Source organism: Sturnira hondurensis, unplaced genomic scaffold (genome assembly GCF_014824575.4).
Source record: "Sturnira hondurensis isolate 20B ecotype Veracruz unplaced genomic scaffold, ASM1482457v3 Scaffold0006413, whole genome shotgun sequence".
Classification (NCBI taxonomy): domain Eukaryota; kingdom Metazoa; phylum Chordata; class Mammalia; order Chiroptera; family Phyllostomidae; genus Sturnira; species Sturnira hondurensis.
Window position 1 is genome coordinate 19,761,520 of NW_028079044.1, and position 17,114 is coordinate 19,778,633.

At 37.0% G+C, this 17,114-nt stretch overlaps 1 protein-coding gene across 8 annotated transcripts in view; it reads left to right on the forward strand.

Moving 5' to 3' along the window:
* Window positions 1-17,114, forward strand: part of CUNH2orf42 (chromosome unknown C2orf42 homolog) — a 41,801-nt gene that overhangs the window by 19,983 nt on the left and 4,704 nt on the right. For 6 of the 8 annotated variants that reach the window (XM_037048156.1, XM_037048160.1, XM_037048161.1 and 3 more), the window contains exons 4-9: window positions 124-234; window positions 2,411-2,515; window positions 5,676-5,780; window positions 9,396-9,503; window positions 10,786-10,886; window positions 12,491-12,653. In XM_037048156.1, the coding sequence (XP_036904051.1) occupies window positions 124-234; window positions 2,411-2,515; window positions 5,676-5,780; window positions 9,396-9,503; window positions 10,786-10,886; window positions 12,491-12,653 (693 nt within the window). The remainder of the gene's footprint in view (window positions 1-123; window positions 235-2,410; window positions 2,516-5,675; window positions 5,781-9,395; window positions 9,504-10,785; window positions 10,887-12,490; window positions 12,654-17,114) is intronic. The other 2 variants (XM_037048163.1, XM_037048164.1) reach the window with 2 other exon arrangements.

The following is a 17,114-nucleotide window of genomic DNA, read 5'->3' on the forward strand; positions in this document are numbered from 1 at the left end:
GTGCACAGGACAGTGCTCTAATCAACTGAGCCACCTGGTCGGAACTAAATTAATTTTTCTATAAGCAGATTCCATACTTCCTCTTGGATAGTATTAGTAATTCAGAAATCTGTTACATTTTAGGTCTTAAAGAGATTATTGTGCCCCAGTTGGGTTGCCATTCAGAATCAACAATATCAGCTTGTGAGTCTACTCCATCTAAGGCAAAGAAGAGGAAAAAGGATGAAGTATCTGGTGAGAAGATGTTTGATTTGTTTGTCTGATGGTGTTATCTTGAGAGATTGTTTATGTGTTTTATTGAATCTCAGCAATTACAAGAAACAGTTTTTATGGTTTTTTTTCCTGAAAATATTTTATCCTCATTGATGATTCTTTGTCCAGTCAAGCTAAGATAGGTTTTACTGGCTAAATATAAGATTGAACCAAACTCAGATTTTATTATTGAATGTGTTTTTCCATTCCTTAAACATTCTGACTAGTCCTGCACCTTCACTTACCTTAGGACAGTGTTATGAGGTTTTCATTCACAGAGTGTTTTAAAAAACTTGTTAAATAATTCATTATATTTTCCACACTATTGCAGTAATGTAGTTTATTACTTGCATTTTCATATATATATACACACACATATATATGTGTGTGTATATATATGTTTTAAAGATTTTGTTTATTCTTAAAGAGAGGGGAAAGGAGGAAGAAAAAGAGAGAGGAAAACATCGATGTAAGAGAGACAGGTCCCCTGCATGCTCTCAGCTGAGCACTTGGCTACAACCCAGGTATGCTCCTTGACCAGGTATCAGACTGGCATCTCTTTGGTTTGCAGGCTTGGGCTCAATCCACTGAGCCACACCAGCCAGGGCTATATATATTTTAAATTTAAATAATACCATTCTCATTTAAGGACTCTTATAAATCAATATGAAAATGCTGAAGTACTGCACTAAATATATATCAAAAGACACAGACTCTAAACAAAAGGAAAATATTACCTGGTCCACAAATGTGGACCAAACTCCAAACTCACTAGTGAACAGTGAAATGCAAAAATTGTAGACATACAAAATTAAAGTAAGATATATTTTGCTATCAAATTAACAAAGATTTCTAAAATGATGAGACACAGGTAAAGGTAAAATTCACGCTCTCTGGCATGGCTGGTGTAGTGTAAGTTGCCGTAATAATACGTAACAGTAGTTTACAATTCCTGTTAAGAACCTGAAAAGTGCTCCTATTCATAGGTATTATTGCTGGAAGTCAGTCAGGTAGTTATACATAGGAGTTTGGGTTCTGAGAAGTTGGAGAAACAAAGTGACAGGATCATTTTTGTGTTTGTAAGAGGTATTTCTGACAGCAATATAGAGCAGACATTGTTGTTAAGTGTTTACTTACTGGTCTTTCCCAGGAAAACTAGAAATTCAAAATTAAAGTGTTTACCCTTAGATGCAGTAATCTGCTTCTAAATAATCTTTGTTAAGGAAATAATCCTTGGTGCAGGAAAAGCATTTTGCCCAGAGGTGCTCATTTTATGGCTTTTATAATATTAAAAAATTAGAAACAACTAAGGGCCAACCACTGGAGATAGTTAAATGAACCATGATAAAACCACTTGATAGACTATCAGGCAACCAATAGAAATTATTATAAAGAATTTGGAGAAATGTTTAGGTCACTCAGATAGCCACATAAAGGACAGAATGCTCAAACTTGGTTTTCAGATAAGCAATGAAGACATTTTTAGTATAGGTACCTCCCATGCAATATTTGAAACATACTTATGCTAAAAATGCATTTATTTCAAATGTGAAAACATAGTAAATCAATTATTTTTAGAGAGAAAGGGTGGAGGGGAAGAGAGGAAGAGAAACACTGATACAAAAGAGAGAGAGACATTGATTGGATGCCTCTCCTGTGCACCCCAACTGGGGACCAAACCCGCAACCCAGGCATGTGCCCTGACCAGGAATCAAATCAGTGACCTGTCACTTTGCAGGATGATGCCCAATGAACTGAGCCACACCAGCCAGGGCTGAAGTGTAAAAACATTTTTGGCCAGATCTAGCAGCCCTGGTAAAATCACAGCTACTAAAAATCACAAAACCAGCAAAATGATCTATTCATAGAAAAAATAGAAGACAGTTCACCAGAAAATTAATAGTGGTTGTCTGAGAGGTGGGAGCAATGGGTGAATTTTTTTTCTTCCTTTCACTTCTGGTTCCCCCCAGGTTCCTATAAGGAGCTTTGGAAACTTAAAGTGTTATGTATAAAGGCTAATGTTAGTTCCTTCCAGAAACTGAAGCTAACTTAGAAATTATCAAGGACTTTTTATGTTTTAGAAGCCTCAGAAATTAATATAATACCTATTTATATTCTTCAGACATGTTATTAAACACTGTCATGATTTATGGTTTAGGTGCACAGATGAACAGTTCACTCTTGCCTCAAGATGCAGTTAGCAGTAATCTAAGGAAAAGTGGCCTGAAAAAGCCGGTCGTCGCTTCTTCATTAAAAAGGCAGGGTAAGTTTCCCTGCCCTGGAATAGTCTAAAAAGGTGGAAAATCATCTGAAAGAGGGTAAAAGCAATAAATCCAAAGAAACTTGCCCCAAGGGTTGCTAAGATAAACACTAATAGACACTGGGACTGAAGCTGTCCTGTCCCATTGGTCTCAAATCAGGCTCCAAAATAAAATGTGTCTTTAAAATAAAAATGCAACAAAAATTACTGACATGTTTTGGCAGAAGGTATTTTGTAGGATTTTTTCCCCCTTGTTTATTACCTGCATGCAGTTGATACGGATATTTGAAGTTGAGGAAGAAACGTGTTTTATAATTATTCAGTTATAATATTTGTTAAGAAAGACAAGTATAGTCTGTTTTTCTCAGTTAGTGAAGTTTGAAAACATATCTAAAAGCAATAGCATGGCTATTATTCTGAATTTAGGAAGACAGAATGACTTAATTCAAACGTAACATATTTATATGTTATATATCACTTTTCAACTGAGAATAATTAAGCTTAGACTTGTGGGGATCAAACTTTTTTAAAACTCTCCTTATACATTGTATAAAATAGTTTAGTTTAATTTTGGTAGTATTTATTGAATACTTGCTGTGCTGTGGTCAGCCATATAATATGGCTGGGTGATTAGAAACTAGACATCATCCCTGGCCTCATACTCTGTCTTTGAACACCAATATGTAAATATAAAATAACACCAGACCAAATCTTAATTAACTAATTAAGAACTTACACATTGTGGACTTCCACCAAGATGGAGGTATAGGTGGAAACACTTTGCCTTCTCCCACAACCAAGTTTGAATACAACGAATGTTTAGTAAACAAAGACGCAGCCAAAGAACAGAAAACTGAACTATACGGAAGTCCGACAACAACTAACCGTTCAACCCAGACCTATAAGAGGGGTGGAGCCAGCAGCGGAGCAGGGTCGGGCAGGAAGGATCCCCCAACCCAGGCAACCCAGGTGCCCCAGGTGTGTAGGCAGCCGGGGTAGCATCACGGACCCAGTGAGGGTGTGGGGCAGGTTGACCGCGGTTGCACATTTGCGTGTGCAGATAAGCCAGCAAAGGAGTGAGCAATGAGACAACTGTGCGGCCCTGGCCCCCGGCGGCGGGAGGAGGCAGAGGGGATCACCATTGATTTCCTTTGACCCCGCCCCCACATACAGGGTCACAACCCTGCGACTGAGTTGCCCTGCTCTGGTGAACACCTAGGGTTCCACTCCTCATACATTACAGGCACAAACAGTCCAAAATATGGCTCAAGAAGAACTCAAAGTCCCAGAGCTGATAACTCTAAGCGACCAAGAAATAGCCAACCTCTCAGATGCACAAGTCAAAACACTGGTGATCAGGATGCTCACAGAACTGGTTGATTATAGTCACAAATTAGAGGAACATATGAAGGCTAAACTAATTGAAATGAAGGGAAATGCACAGGAAACCAATAGTGATGGAAAGGAAACTGGGACTCAAATCAAGGGAGTGGACCAGAAGGAAGAACAAAACATCCAACCAGAAAAGAATGAAGAAACGAGAATTCAAAAAAAGGAGGAGAGGCTTAGGAACCTCCAGGACATCTTTAAACGTTCCAACATCCAAATTATAGGGGTACCAGAAGGGGAAAAGAAACAGCCACGAGTGGAAAACTTATTTGAACAAATAAAGGAGAACTTCCCCAGTCTGGCAAAGGAAATAGACTTCCAGGAAATCCAGGGAGCTCAGAGAGTCCCAAAGAAGTTGGACCCAAGAAGGAACACACCAAGGCACATCAGAATTGCATTGCCCAAGATTAAAATGAAGGAGAGAATCCTAGAAGCAGCAAGAGATAAGGGGACAGTCACCTACAAAGGAGTTCCCATCAGACTGTCAGCTGATTTCTCAAAAGAGACCTTGCAGACAAGAAGGAGCTGGAAAGAAGTATTGCAAGTCATGAAATCCAAAGACCTACAACCAAGACTGCTCTATCCAGAAAAGCTGTCTTTTAGGATGGAGGGCCAAATAAAGTGCTTCTCAGATAAAGTCAAGTTCAAGGAGTTCATCATCACCAAGCCCTTATTATATGAAATGTTAAAGGGACTTATCTAAAAAGAAAGAAGATGAAAAATATGAACAGTGAAAGGACAGCAAACTCACAGTTATCAACAACCACACCTAAAACAAAAGCAAACCAAGAGGCCAGCTAGATCAGGAGTGGAACCATAGAAATGAAGAACACATGGAGGGTTAGCAACAGGGGGGTGGGAGGGGGAGAAGGAGGGAGAAGGTACAGAAAATAGCATAGACAATAGGTAGAAAATAGATAGGGGGGCGGGGAAGAATAGTATGGGAAATATAGAACCTAATGAACTTGGGACATGTGGTCATAAACTAAAGGGGGAGAATGGTGGGGGAGGGGTGTGCAGGGTGGAGGAGAAGGAAGGGGGGAATAGAACAACAACTGTAATGGTATAATCAATAAAATATATTTTAACAAAAGAACTTACACATTGCAGGAATAAATGTTTTTGGAAGATTAGGAAATAAGCAGATCAACTGTATCAGGTAGAAGATTTTCAACAAATTTTCATCAGTTTTTTTTTTGGCACAAAGAAGAAAAAATAGCTTTTATTCTAAACTATCACTAAATGCATTTACCTATGAGAATTTTAATTTCAAATAGTAGTTATGACATTGGTATTTCTCTGTAAAAGGGAATATAAAGGGAATATACTTCAGACATGTGAAGACATTTCAGGAAAAGAAATGGAATAGAATGGAATGGAATAGAAATAGAATAGAATACAATAGAATGTCTCTGTGCATAGAGACATATTTACTAATCAGAAATAGGACCAATTTATAGATCCCTAAAACAGCCATTGTACAAGGCTGTTCTTCAGTTTGCAGTTTAGTGTTTGTTGAAAGGCTGCAAACTTTCTGTGGTTACTAATCTTGAACCTATTAGTACCTCAAAGCTTTTCATTTCTTTTTTTCTAAATGGATTCTTTAAAATAATTCTAGAATCTTCCATTGTACTTAATTTCTTTGAATTTCAGCTTATTGTTCTTGTTTAAAAAATCTGAATAAACTTCTTTCCTTTTAAAAATTTGAGTTAACTTTATTCTGTAAGAAAAAAATCAAAGTTACTAAAGCTTTGTGTTTTTTTGTTTTTTCTAGCCTGTGGTCAATTGTTAGATGAGGCACAAGTGACCTTGTCCTTCCAGGACTGGCTGGCCAGTGTCACAGAACGCATCCATCAAACCATGCACTATCAGTTTGATGGTAAGTGTTGGTCAACCAACTGAGCTGTTGATCAAAATAGGAGAAATAAAAGTAAGCATGCTAGAGTTCTTTCTTTCTTTTTCTAATTGATTTTAGAGAGAAACATTGATGTTCCACTTAACTATGCATTCGATGGTTGATTCTTCTATGTGCCTTGCCCAGGGATCAAACCTGTAACCTTGGTGTATCATGACAGTGCTGTTAACCAACTGAGCTACCCAGCCGGGGCTAGAGTTCTCTTTTGATAGAAAAGGTGACTGGCTTTGACTCCAGAATACATGGTACCACAAAAAAGTAGAAATGCATGTGAAAGAAATTGATAATCACATAATTTAAATGCAGGAAAAGCAAAATGAATTTAGAAATGGAAGAGGAAAAACACAGCAAATAATAAGTAAAGGTAGATAGCTTTGATTTTTTTTAGATGTATAGATACCTTTGATCTTGAGGGGGATGTGTTTGATGAGGGAAATATAGAAGTCTTAGAAGATCCTTCTGCCCTAGCCAGTTAGCTCAGTTGGTTAGAGCATCATCCCAATACACCAACATTGTGGGTTCCATCCCCAGTCAGGACACATACCAGCCCTGGCTGGTGTAGCTCAGTGGATTGAGCCCGGGCCTGCGAACCACATGATCGTGGTTCGATTCCCAGTCAGGGCACGTGCCTGGGTTGCAGGCCAGTTCCCAGCAGGGGACTCATGAGAGGCAACCATACATTGATGTTTCTCTCCTCTCCTTCTCTCCTCTCCTTCCTTTCCTCTCTAAAGATAAATAAATAAAATCTTTAAAAAAAAACAATGAATGCATAAGTAAGTGGAACAACAAATGGATGTATGTCTCTCTCTCTCTCTCAAACCAATAAACTTAAAAAAAGAAGACAAAGATTATTCTAATTCTCAAACTTAAAGTTGAAGCAAGCAGGGAGAAAGTTTAGAGAACATCTAAACATGTGAAACTAAAATAATTTTATAATATTACTTAGAAATGTTAAGGAAAATTAAAGAACACAGGCTGGGTGTGATTATGATAGCTTCGTGGAACCTCAACAATTTCAGTGTGGACCATCCAGCCAGTCCTTGCCCGTTGCCTTAAAACATCGTTGACGGATGGTTTTCCAGACTTTGTCCAGTGATGAGGAGTTCACTGCTTTGTGATGTAGATCGTAACATTGTTGAACAGTGATAGCTGTAAGAAAGTCCTTCCTCATGCTAAGTGGACATGTTTGCTTATACTACTTCCTTTTGGTTCTAGTTCTGTACTCTAGCCATATGAAATAGGTCTGTTCCGTTTTCAAAAAACAGTCCAGCTACTGCACACACATCCATTGCCCCGCTTAACAATGTTACATCTTGGGTTTTCATACACTATTGGTATATTTATAGACCTCATATCACTTTGATATTCTTTGCTGATTATGTTGCAGCTTATGAATACCATTTTTTAAAAACAAGTGCCCTAAACTGAATAGTAGCCTGATGGCAGATACTCAGCAAAAGAAGATGAGTGTTGAATGATTAGACCAGATATGATTTTATGGTAAGGAAAGGAATAAGAATGAAGGTCTTGAAATACATTTCAGTTTTTTTATATTAATTCAGAAGTTAATTTTTAGAAAATAAAATAAGCTAAGGAGGGTTAAGAAGAGAATTGATGTTTTTCTTTTCTTTAAAAATGTTATTAATTGCCCTGGCTGGTGTGGATCAGTGAATTGAGTGGCGGCCTGCAATCTGAACGGTGGCCAGTTCAATTCCCAGTCAGGGCACATAAAAAAAAATGTGGGTTGCAGGATAGGTCCCCGATGGAGGGCACCTGAGAGGCAATCACACCTTGATGTTTCTCTCCCTCTCTTACTCCCTCCCTTCCCCTCTCTAAAATAAATCTTTAAGCCCTGGCTGGTGTGGCTCAGTGGATTGAGCACGGGCCTGTGAACCACACGATCAAGGTTCGATTCCCAGTTGGGGCACATGCCTGGGTTGTAGGCCAGTTCCCGGTTCCCAGCAGGGGACAAATGAGAGGCAACCATACATTGATATTTCTCTCTCTCTCATTCCTTCCCTACCCTCTAAGATAAATAAATAAAATCTTAAAATAAATAAATAAATAAAATTTAAAAAGAAATAAATCTTTAAAAAAAAGATTGCTTTGTAAACCCAGGTGCTGGTGTCACATCTTCTGAGTTCTAGTGAGTTAGCACTTCTCTTAGAGCTGTTGTGATTTCATAGATGGCCCATAACCTAATTTCAACATGAAAGATTTTAAAGTTCATCTGTGTGTTGACTCCTCTAAGCTGCCCTGATATTAATATTTTAGTGCCTTAAAAGCAGTGACAGTTTGTCATTGACATTGTACATTCAGTGAAGTAGGCAAAATCAATTGAAAGAACATAAAGTCTCTTTCTATGAAATTCCAGAAGACCTTTCATTTTAATTTTCCTTGGCTTGACCTTTGTTTCTTTCAAAAAGTATCTGAACTGTCTTTAAGAGTCTTTCTTTTTTTATTTTTTAAAGATTTTATTTATTTATTTTTTTAGAGAGAGGGGAAGGGAAAGAGAAAGAGTGGGAGAGAAACATCAATGTGTGGTTGCTTTTTGCCCACTGTTCACTGGGGACCTGGCCCACAACCCAGGCATGTGCCCTGACTGGAAATCAAACCAGCGGCCCTTTGGTTCAAAGGCTGGTACTCAACCACTGAGCCATACCAGCCAGGGCTAATTTATTTATTTATTTCCTTCCTTCCTTCCTTCTCTCTTTTTTATTTATTGTTCAATTACGGTTGTCCCCATTTTACTTCATGACTCTCCCCTGCCCTACCCATCCCCCACCTCACCTCCCACTTTCAATATTCTCCCCTGTCACCCCACCGCCATTGTCTTTGTCCATGGGTCCCTTATACATGTTCCTTGATTTGACCCTTCTTTAAACGGGATAAACATATACTTTCTTTCCTATGTATGTTGATACACATAGTTCTGGATGTTTTCTCTCTGCTGGGGCTAAGTAGCCCCTTGGACAGAGTTTCATAAGAAAAACTAAGAATTCTTTCGATCCCTCCCTTTAACACTCTTTCTGTTGACTTTTGTTGACCTAGTGTCTTGTCTCTTTGAAAGATTTGTTAAGTATTTCTCCCCCTGGCTGGTGTGGCTTAGTGGATTGAACACTGGCCTATGAACCGAAGGGTTGCTGGTTTGATTCCCCATCAGGGCACATGCCTGGGTTAGTGGGGGAGCACATTAGAGGCAACCACACATTGATGTTTCTCTCCCTGTCTTTCTCCGTCTCTTCCCCTCTGTCTAAAAATAAATTAATAAAATCTTTTTTGAAAAAAAAGGGTATATGAAAAGTTATCCTTGGTGAATGACAGGTGTCTGCTATATTTTTATGATTTCAAGGGATCAAGAGTAGGTTTAGTGATGGTGCTTGACTCATAAAGGTCAATCAATTCTTTTTGCCTCTATATAAAAGATCTCTATAAAGTGGTATTTTGAGTTATTACTGTCTTTCAATTCTATTTCTTCCATTTCTCTACTTATCAGAAAGTCCAGTGAGTTTCTTTATGTATTTTCCTGTGTTGTTCTGTACATGAATCTCTTTAAGAGTTTCCTCTTATTTCCTAAAGGCAAGCCAGAGCCACTGGTGTTCCACATTCCTCAGTCCTTTTTTGATGCCCTGCAACAGAGAATATCTATAGGAAGTACAAAAAAACGGCTTCCCAACTCCACCACAGGTATGGGGTTTTTTCCTTGGGAGTAGCAACAAATGTCTTAACCTTAGAGAATTGTGTTTGGGAAAGTCATGTGGAATTTTCAGGATTATGACTTCTAGCCGAATGCTGAATGCACTAAGCCTCAGCCAGTCAGCTCTTGGAATAATGGTCACACTTCAATGGCCTCATACTTACTCTAGTGCAAGTTAGTGGAATAATTCTGAAAGTACAGACTTGGTAAAAGAACAGTAATGAAGTTCAGTGAGGGTGCCCCCCAAGAAGTTTGATATTTTCTAGACAGAAACCAATTTCAACAAAAGCATTGCAGGCTCCAGTCGTTACTTGGGCTGGCTTCTTGGAAACATTTTACAGTATGTATCAAAAACTAAAACCTTTTGTGACTCTCAAGTTTTGATGAACAAAGATTTTTTTTAGAGTAATTCTTGGCTTGGAACACTTTATGTTATTCTGGTACTTATTTCTTGGTTTCATATATAACATCTTTCTATTAGACATGTTAACATACTTACTGGATATTATAAGGTACTAAGTGAGAGAAAAAGAGGAAGAAAGGATTGCTCAGGGCAGATTGGCCAAGAGTAATTACAGCTAGAAATCAGTGCTATTTCTTAAGCAAATTGTTATTTGATGATATTATAGGGACTGTGGGACTGTTCGAGGTTTAATTCTGTTTTTGAATAATGCAAGCTTCGAATCACTATGTTTAGGGCTATGAAAATCTTTGTCTTCATAGCTTATCTACCTGACTTTTGAAGCAGTGTTGATTCTTTCTTCCAGTTTAAACTTTAGGCATAATACATTCTTTTTAACCCATCCCTCAGCTAGTTTTGCAGACTTTTGGTGGAACCCCTTCATAATCCTGCAGGCATGACAATGGATTGGCAACCATGTTAACAGGCTTAAACTCCATATAACTATTTTAAGGACTATGATTTGACTTCTGATATATCTAAAGTTGTAAGAAGTTATAAGGAGCTGTTTTATAATGGAGTCCTGTACATGTAGCTTCACCAAACAAAGAAACAATTTTCTAAGGTACCAAAAATAAGCAGCATTTCAAAGATGCATCAGAGACTTTATATAGCAGAAATTCTTACCACTTGATTATTACATTATGTCAAACCCTATTATATATTTACCTCTAGATTTTCTTTTATAAATGTTCTGAGATTCTATAAGGAAAGAATAGCAGTGCACTGAAAGCGCTAGAAACTGGATGACAAATGGTGAAAGAGAATGTTATTTTCTGGTAGGCTAATTTTGTTCCCTTTTCACATTGAAGCTTTTGTTCGAAAAGATGCCTTACCACTGGGAACCTTTTCCAAGTATACCTGGCATATCACTAATATCCTGCAAGTTAAACAAATCTTAGATACCCCTGAGGTAAGAGTTTATTTCTACAATAGTGGGAGGGCAGAGAGGGGAAGGAAGGGAAGCAAGTGCGGGAAGTATGTTTGTACCAGTTCCTTGAGTTATAGATACCAAAGAGAATTCTTTTTTTCTATTAAGAGATTCTTTAGAAATATTCGTGGCTTGCCCTAGCTGGTGTAGCTCAGTGGATTGAGCGCGGGCCTGCAAACCACACGATCGCAGTTCGATTCCCAGTCAGGGCACATGCCTGGGTTGCAGGCCAGTTCCCAGCAGGGGACTCACATGAGGCAACCATACATTGATATTTCTCTCCTTTCCTTCCCTTCCCCTCTAAAGACAAATAAATAAAATCTTAAAAAAAAAGAGAAATATTCGTGGCTTTATAGTGCTATGATTTTAATGGATATTCCCTAGAGCTTCAAAAAGTGTCCTAAATTGGAGTATTCTTTTCCCTTTGCCTTTGAGATCAGAAAACAGGAATGACTTTTTTTGTAAATTAAATAATGATCTTCTATTAGCTGTGGTGAGTCCTAGATTAACTGGCAGGTAGCTAAAAAATATATAATTTGAAATGATATACTGTTTGTGAAATTAATAGGCCTGACACAATTAAATGTTCCTCCCCAAAGTGCAATTTAGTTTCCATTAGAGAAATGGCCCTTAATTTGTGTTCTTTTTCACAAGGGAAATATTAGATATTTTAAGCATCTTTTCCAAGCAGAACCTGAAAATTGGAGGATTTTTCTGTTCTTACAGTAAGGGAATATTGTAGAAAATTCAGTATAATGTGATTTGATGCATTAAGAGTACCTTAATTTAAGGCATTGTTGTGTTCAGAAAAAGAATAAATTATTTGGTAGCTATAGAACTTACATGTGAACCCTAGAGAAAGCCTATGTTAGCACTATAGACATTTGAGGCAAGATGCAAGCCTCATATGCAAGACATCACAGAGGCAGCTTCTTGCCTGGAACAAGTGGTATTTTGGGAAGCAACAAGCAACCAAGAGCAAAGTCTAGTGAGGAAAGAGAGCTAATAATCATTGAGCTTCTGTCTGTTGGGCGTTATTTACCTGTATCACCTCATTCATGTATTTTGCAGATGAGAAACAGGCTATGAGAAGCTCACCCTGCTGTTTAGTGGCAAAGACAAAATTCAGTTCAAGTTCTGTCTGGCTCAGTCCCAAGGATGGTGTGAAGCACACAGGATGGTGAGGTCAGCTGTAGGTGCTCTCAATAGTTTCTAGGAGAATGCTCTAGCAGAGTAGTAAGGGAAGGAATGAAAACCAATTTTAGAGCAGGTCTGTGCTAGTAGTGGTCGTGTAGATAGGTGTTAGGGGTTCAGTGCAGTAGGGTTTGGCTGGGGTTCAAACTAAAGTTACAGAGAAAAGATGAAAGCCAAGCCATGAATGATGTAAGGGAAAAAAAGGCAGATTTGTTGACAGAATTTACTTGAAAATACAAGGGGGAAAAAATGAGAAAATACAGGGGAAGTTTTAATTAATTCAAATGTGCTTAATAAGAATGAATATGTAAAAAGATCTATTCTTGTCCAAGTGTTTGTTTACTGTGAATGTTTTTCTTTCTCACCTTTCTTGGTATTGTCTCCATGTCCAGATGCCCTTGGAGATTACCCGTAGTTTTATCCAGAACCGGGATGGGACTTATGAGTTGTTTAAATGCCCTAAAGTGGAAGTAGAGAGCATAGCAGAAACCTATGGTCGTATAGAAAAGCAACCAGTGCTGCGACCCTTGGAACTAAAAACTTTTCTCAAAGTTGGTAAGTGATTGGTGGTTTCAGTAGTGCATCTTCCTGTGAAGGTCAACTATGTGCAGTGCATTGTCCTACACTTTGGATTTGACCTTAAACAAAAAAGGCAGATTTATTCATCTTGTAAAGGTAATCATGGCATAAGGAATTTTATTTCATTTGGGCTTTAAAAGTAAAATTATAAAACTAATACATGTTCATTATAGAGAAATCATAGATTTTATAACAAAGAAAAATAAAAACCACCTGTAAGCCCACCCACTGCAGACATCACCACCAGTAAGATTTTGGCGCAAACCCTTCTAGATTCTTTTCTGTGCCTGAAGAGTTTCTAAAACATGGGATCATACATACATCAGCTACCTTCTCATTTAAAAATATGTAATGAATAGTGAGCTTTCTGTGTCAACTTTATTTTTTTATTGTTCTAAAACATACATGATATAAACTTTACTATTTTAACCATTTTTAAGTTCTCTGACATTAAGTGTATTCACATAGTTGTACAATAATCACCACTATCCATCTCCAGAACTTTTTCGTCTTTCTCAGCTAAAACTGTTCCCATCAAACACTTACTCCCCACTCTGCCTCCTCCTGGCCCCTGGCAAACACCATTCTATTCTCTCTCTTTGAATTTGACTATTCTAGGTACCTCATGTAAATAGAATCACATATGTCCTTTTGTAACTGGTTTATTTCAGTTAGCATAATGTTGTCAACATCTGTGTTGTAGCAAGTGTCATTTTTGAGGCTGAATAATACTCTATTATATGTATAACCACATTTTGTTTATCTGTTCATCTGTCAAGGGACACATGCATTGCTTCATCCTTTTGGCTATTGTGAATACATTTCTAATAACTGCATAAAATTCATATATTAAAGTACCTCACTCTGATCAATCCTCTAAGTTGTTTCAAACATTTTGCGTTATAAATAGTACTTCTTTTTAGATTTAATTTTTTTTTAGATAAAACTGTTATCTACTTAATTATTTCCTAACTTCTTTAGGATATTCTTTGAGATAAATTCCTAAAAGTGAAATTGAAGGGTCAGAGGTTATGTACATTTTTAGGGCTTTGTTTGTTTTTGTCACACTGCTCTCCATTAATATGTATATAATTTACTTCAGCCATCTATGTATAAAAGAATTTTTTTAATCTTTGTTGATTTGATAGGCAAAAAAAATGTTATGTCACTTTTTTTTTAAGATTTTATTTATTTATCTTTAGAGGGGAAGGGAAGGAGAGAGGGAGAGAAACATTAATGTATGGTTGCCTTTCCTGCGTCCCCTGCTGGGAGTTGGCCTGCAGGGAACTGGCCTGCATCCCAGGCATGTGCCCTGACTGGGAATCGAACTGCAATCGTCTGATTTGCAGGCCCGCGCTCAGTCCACCGAGCTACACCAGCCAGGGCTGTCACTCTTTTAATTTGCATTATCCTCAACATTAATGAGAGGAAATTTTTTATATTAGTCTTACATTTGATGAATTTTTTTATAACTTTATTGATTTGAGAAAGAGAAATGTTATTTTCTTTTTCCACTTATTTGTTTTTAAATATTTTATTTGTCTTTAGAGAGTGGGGGAGGGACGGAGAGAGAGGGAGAGGAACATCGATGTGTGAAACATCTATCCATTGCCTCTCACACACCCCCAGCTGGGGACCTGCCCTGCAACTTAGGCATGTGCCCTGACCAAGAATTGAACCAGTGACCTTTTGGTCTGCAGTATGACACCCAAACCACTGACCCACACCAGTCAGGACCATCATCCCACTTATTTATTCATTCATTGGTTGATTCTTGTATGTACCCTAATTGGGGATGGAACCCCTGACCTTAGTGTATGAGGATGTTGCTCTAACCAACTGAGCTCCCTTGCTTTTTCTTTGTCTATTTTTAATAAAATAATATTTGTATATTATACTAAATAAAGTATATTATTTTATAGTATTATACAAATACTATATAATTTAATTTTATACAAATAAAAGTATACTTTTATACAAATATTTATATAATATTTAATAATAGTGACAATTATAACAAGTGGCACTTAATATGCATCTACTGTGTCAGATATTAATTTAAGTGATTTATAGTGCATTAATTTAATGCTTATTACTGAGAGATAGATTCTGGGATCTTTATTTATAGATGAATAAAGTGAGGTGAAGATAGAGGCAGTCTTCCTGCTCAGTTATACAGCCAGTGAGTGGCGGAGCTGGACTTCAACACCAGACAGTTTTGGACCCCGGAGCTTGCACTTCTGGCTATCTACTTCTTATCTCTCCTTCCACTAACTAGACTATAAGCTCTTCCAGGGCAGTGGACTAGATCTCTTTTGTTCATGACTGTACCCTAAGATAGCATAGTGCCTGCTTTGTAATAGGCATTCAATAAAGACTTATTGATTGAAGAATGAATGAATGAATGCCAGTCATAATTTTAATTTCCTGAGCATTGCTGTCTATCTAGTGAGCCTCATTCATTTCTCTAATTGTGTACTTATTGTTTTAGGAGAATTATTTTGTCAAATTCTTGTGACTATTTTCCTATGCATATATTTTCCTGCTCCTGTAAATAGGATGTTTATCATTTTTCTAACTTGTTATTACCCTTGTAGAGAATGCTCTTGATTTAGTATACTATTGAATTAGCCCCTTTAACCTTGCAGAGGTTGTGGTCAAAATAATTACAGTGTAGGTTGCATATATCTGATACATTCATTACTAATATGTGCTGAAATGCAAAAAATGAAAACACTGCAAGTTTGCATTTATTATATTTATGTAATGAATTATACAATTTTATATTTATTTTCAGTTATAATCTAGAAATTATTAAAACAAAGAAATATAAAAACATAAAGAATAAAAGTGTTTGTTTTCTAATAATGAAAACATGGATATTGCTAAAAAATACAACCAACATATGTCTTTAATACCCCCGGCTGGTGTAGCTCAGTGGATTGGGTGCCAGCCTGCGAACCAAAGGGTCACTGGTTGATTTCTAGTCAGGGCACATGCCTGTTGTGGGGCAGGTCCTCAGGTGGGGGTGCATGAGAGGCAACCACACATTGGTATTTCTCTCCCTCTCTGTCACCCTCCCTTCCTTCTCTCTAAAAATAAATAAATAATCTTTTTTTAAAATGTCTTTTTTTTTTGAGAATTTTTCTACCCATGTGCTATTTAAAAATTTATTTTTTTAAAGGATAATGACATTTTATCAATATTGTGAATAAAACTGAACACAGTAACACAAAGTTCTATGTAATGTTTCAGTTGTAGAAATTTTTTCTCTTCTTTTTTTTTCTGGTATATTTTTAATAGTATAGATCAACACCCATCTAAGACAGATTTCCAGAAGATCACTTTAACATTAATTAATCAGAATCTTCAATAGTTGTTGGAGGAGTGGTGGGGGTAAATGCAGATAACTATACTTGAACAACAATAATTTTTAAAAAGAATCTTAGTAGTTGGCTTTGCAAAACATTTGTAACAGTCATCTCAAACTGTTACTATGCTCAGAGCATAAATGCTTTTCACAATATTTATTTTGATAAGCGACTTGTTTTGGATGCATAGCATCTAACACATGTTATGACCAAAAAATGGCTTAAACGTTAGGGCTTAACACTAGTCACATACAAACATGCAGCTAGTCATGACTTTGAACCTATGCACCCAATGTATGTAACAATATCTAAGAAAAGAGTTTATGTCTCAAATCAGCTGTGACACCTTCAGGGTTAATGAACTTCTAGTGGTGATAATAGCTATTTCTCTCAGTTTTCTGGGAAATCAATTATATTCACCTGAAAAATAATCATAATTTTTTTCCTATCATATGTTTATGTATCAACTTTTTCTTGCTAAACTAGCTAGGATTTCAAGAGCAACAATGAATAATAGTAAAGCTAGCAGCCATAATTATCATTTTACACTATATAAAAACTGCTCCAGTGTAGTATTTTCCAACTCTCTCTTGAAGAAGAGAAGGTTGTAAGGATTCTGTGAAAAAAAGCGTTCCATGGTCAAATATTAGGTTGGCCAAAAAATTCGTTTGGTGTTTTCCCTAAGATGGCTCTAGTAGCACCTAGTTGTCTTTAACTTTATTCAAAACAATTTCGTTAGATTGTATTGTGACAGCTGTAATGTCAGTGTTCATTTAAAAAAAAACTTACCAAATTGGTGATTTTTATGTAGCCAATTTTATATTGAAGATGGAAAAAGTAAGCATTTTGGCATATTATGCTTTTTAAAATATATTTTATTGATTATGCTATTACACTTGTCCCATTTCCCCCCCTGCATTCCCCTCCACCCTGTACACCCCCTCCCATCCACATTTCCCCCCTTTAGTTATGTCCATGTGTCATAAGTTCTTTAGCTTCTACATTTCCCATACTATTCTTGCCTTTCTTCTGTCTATTTTCTACCTATTTTCTATGCTTCTTATTC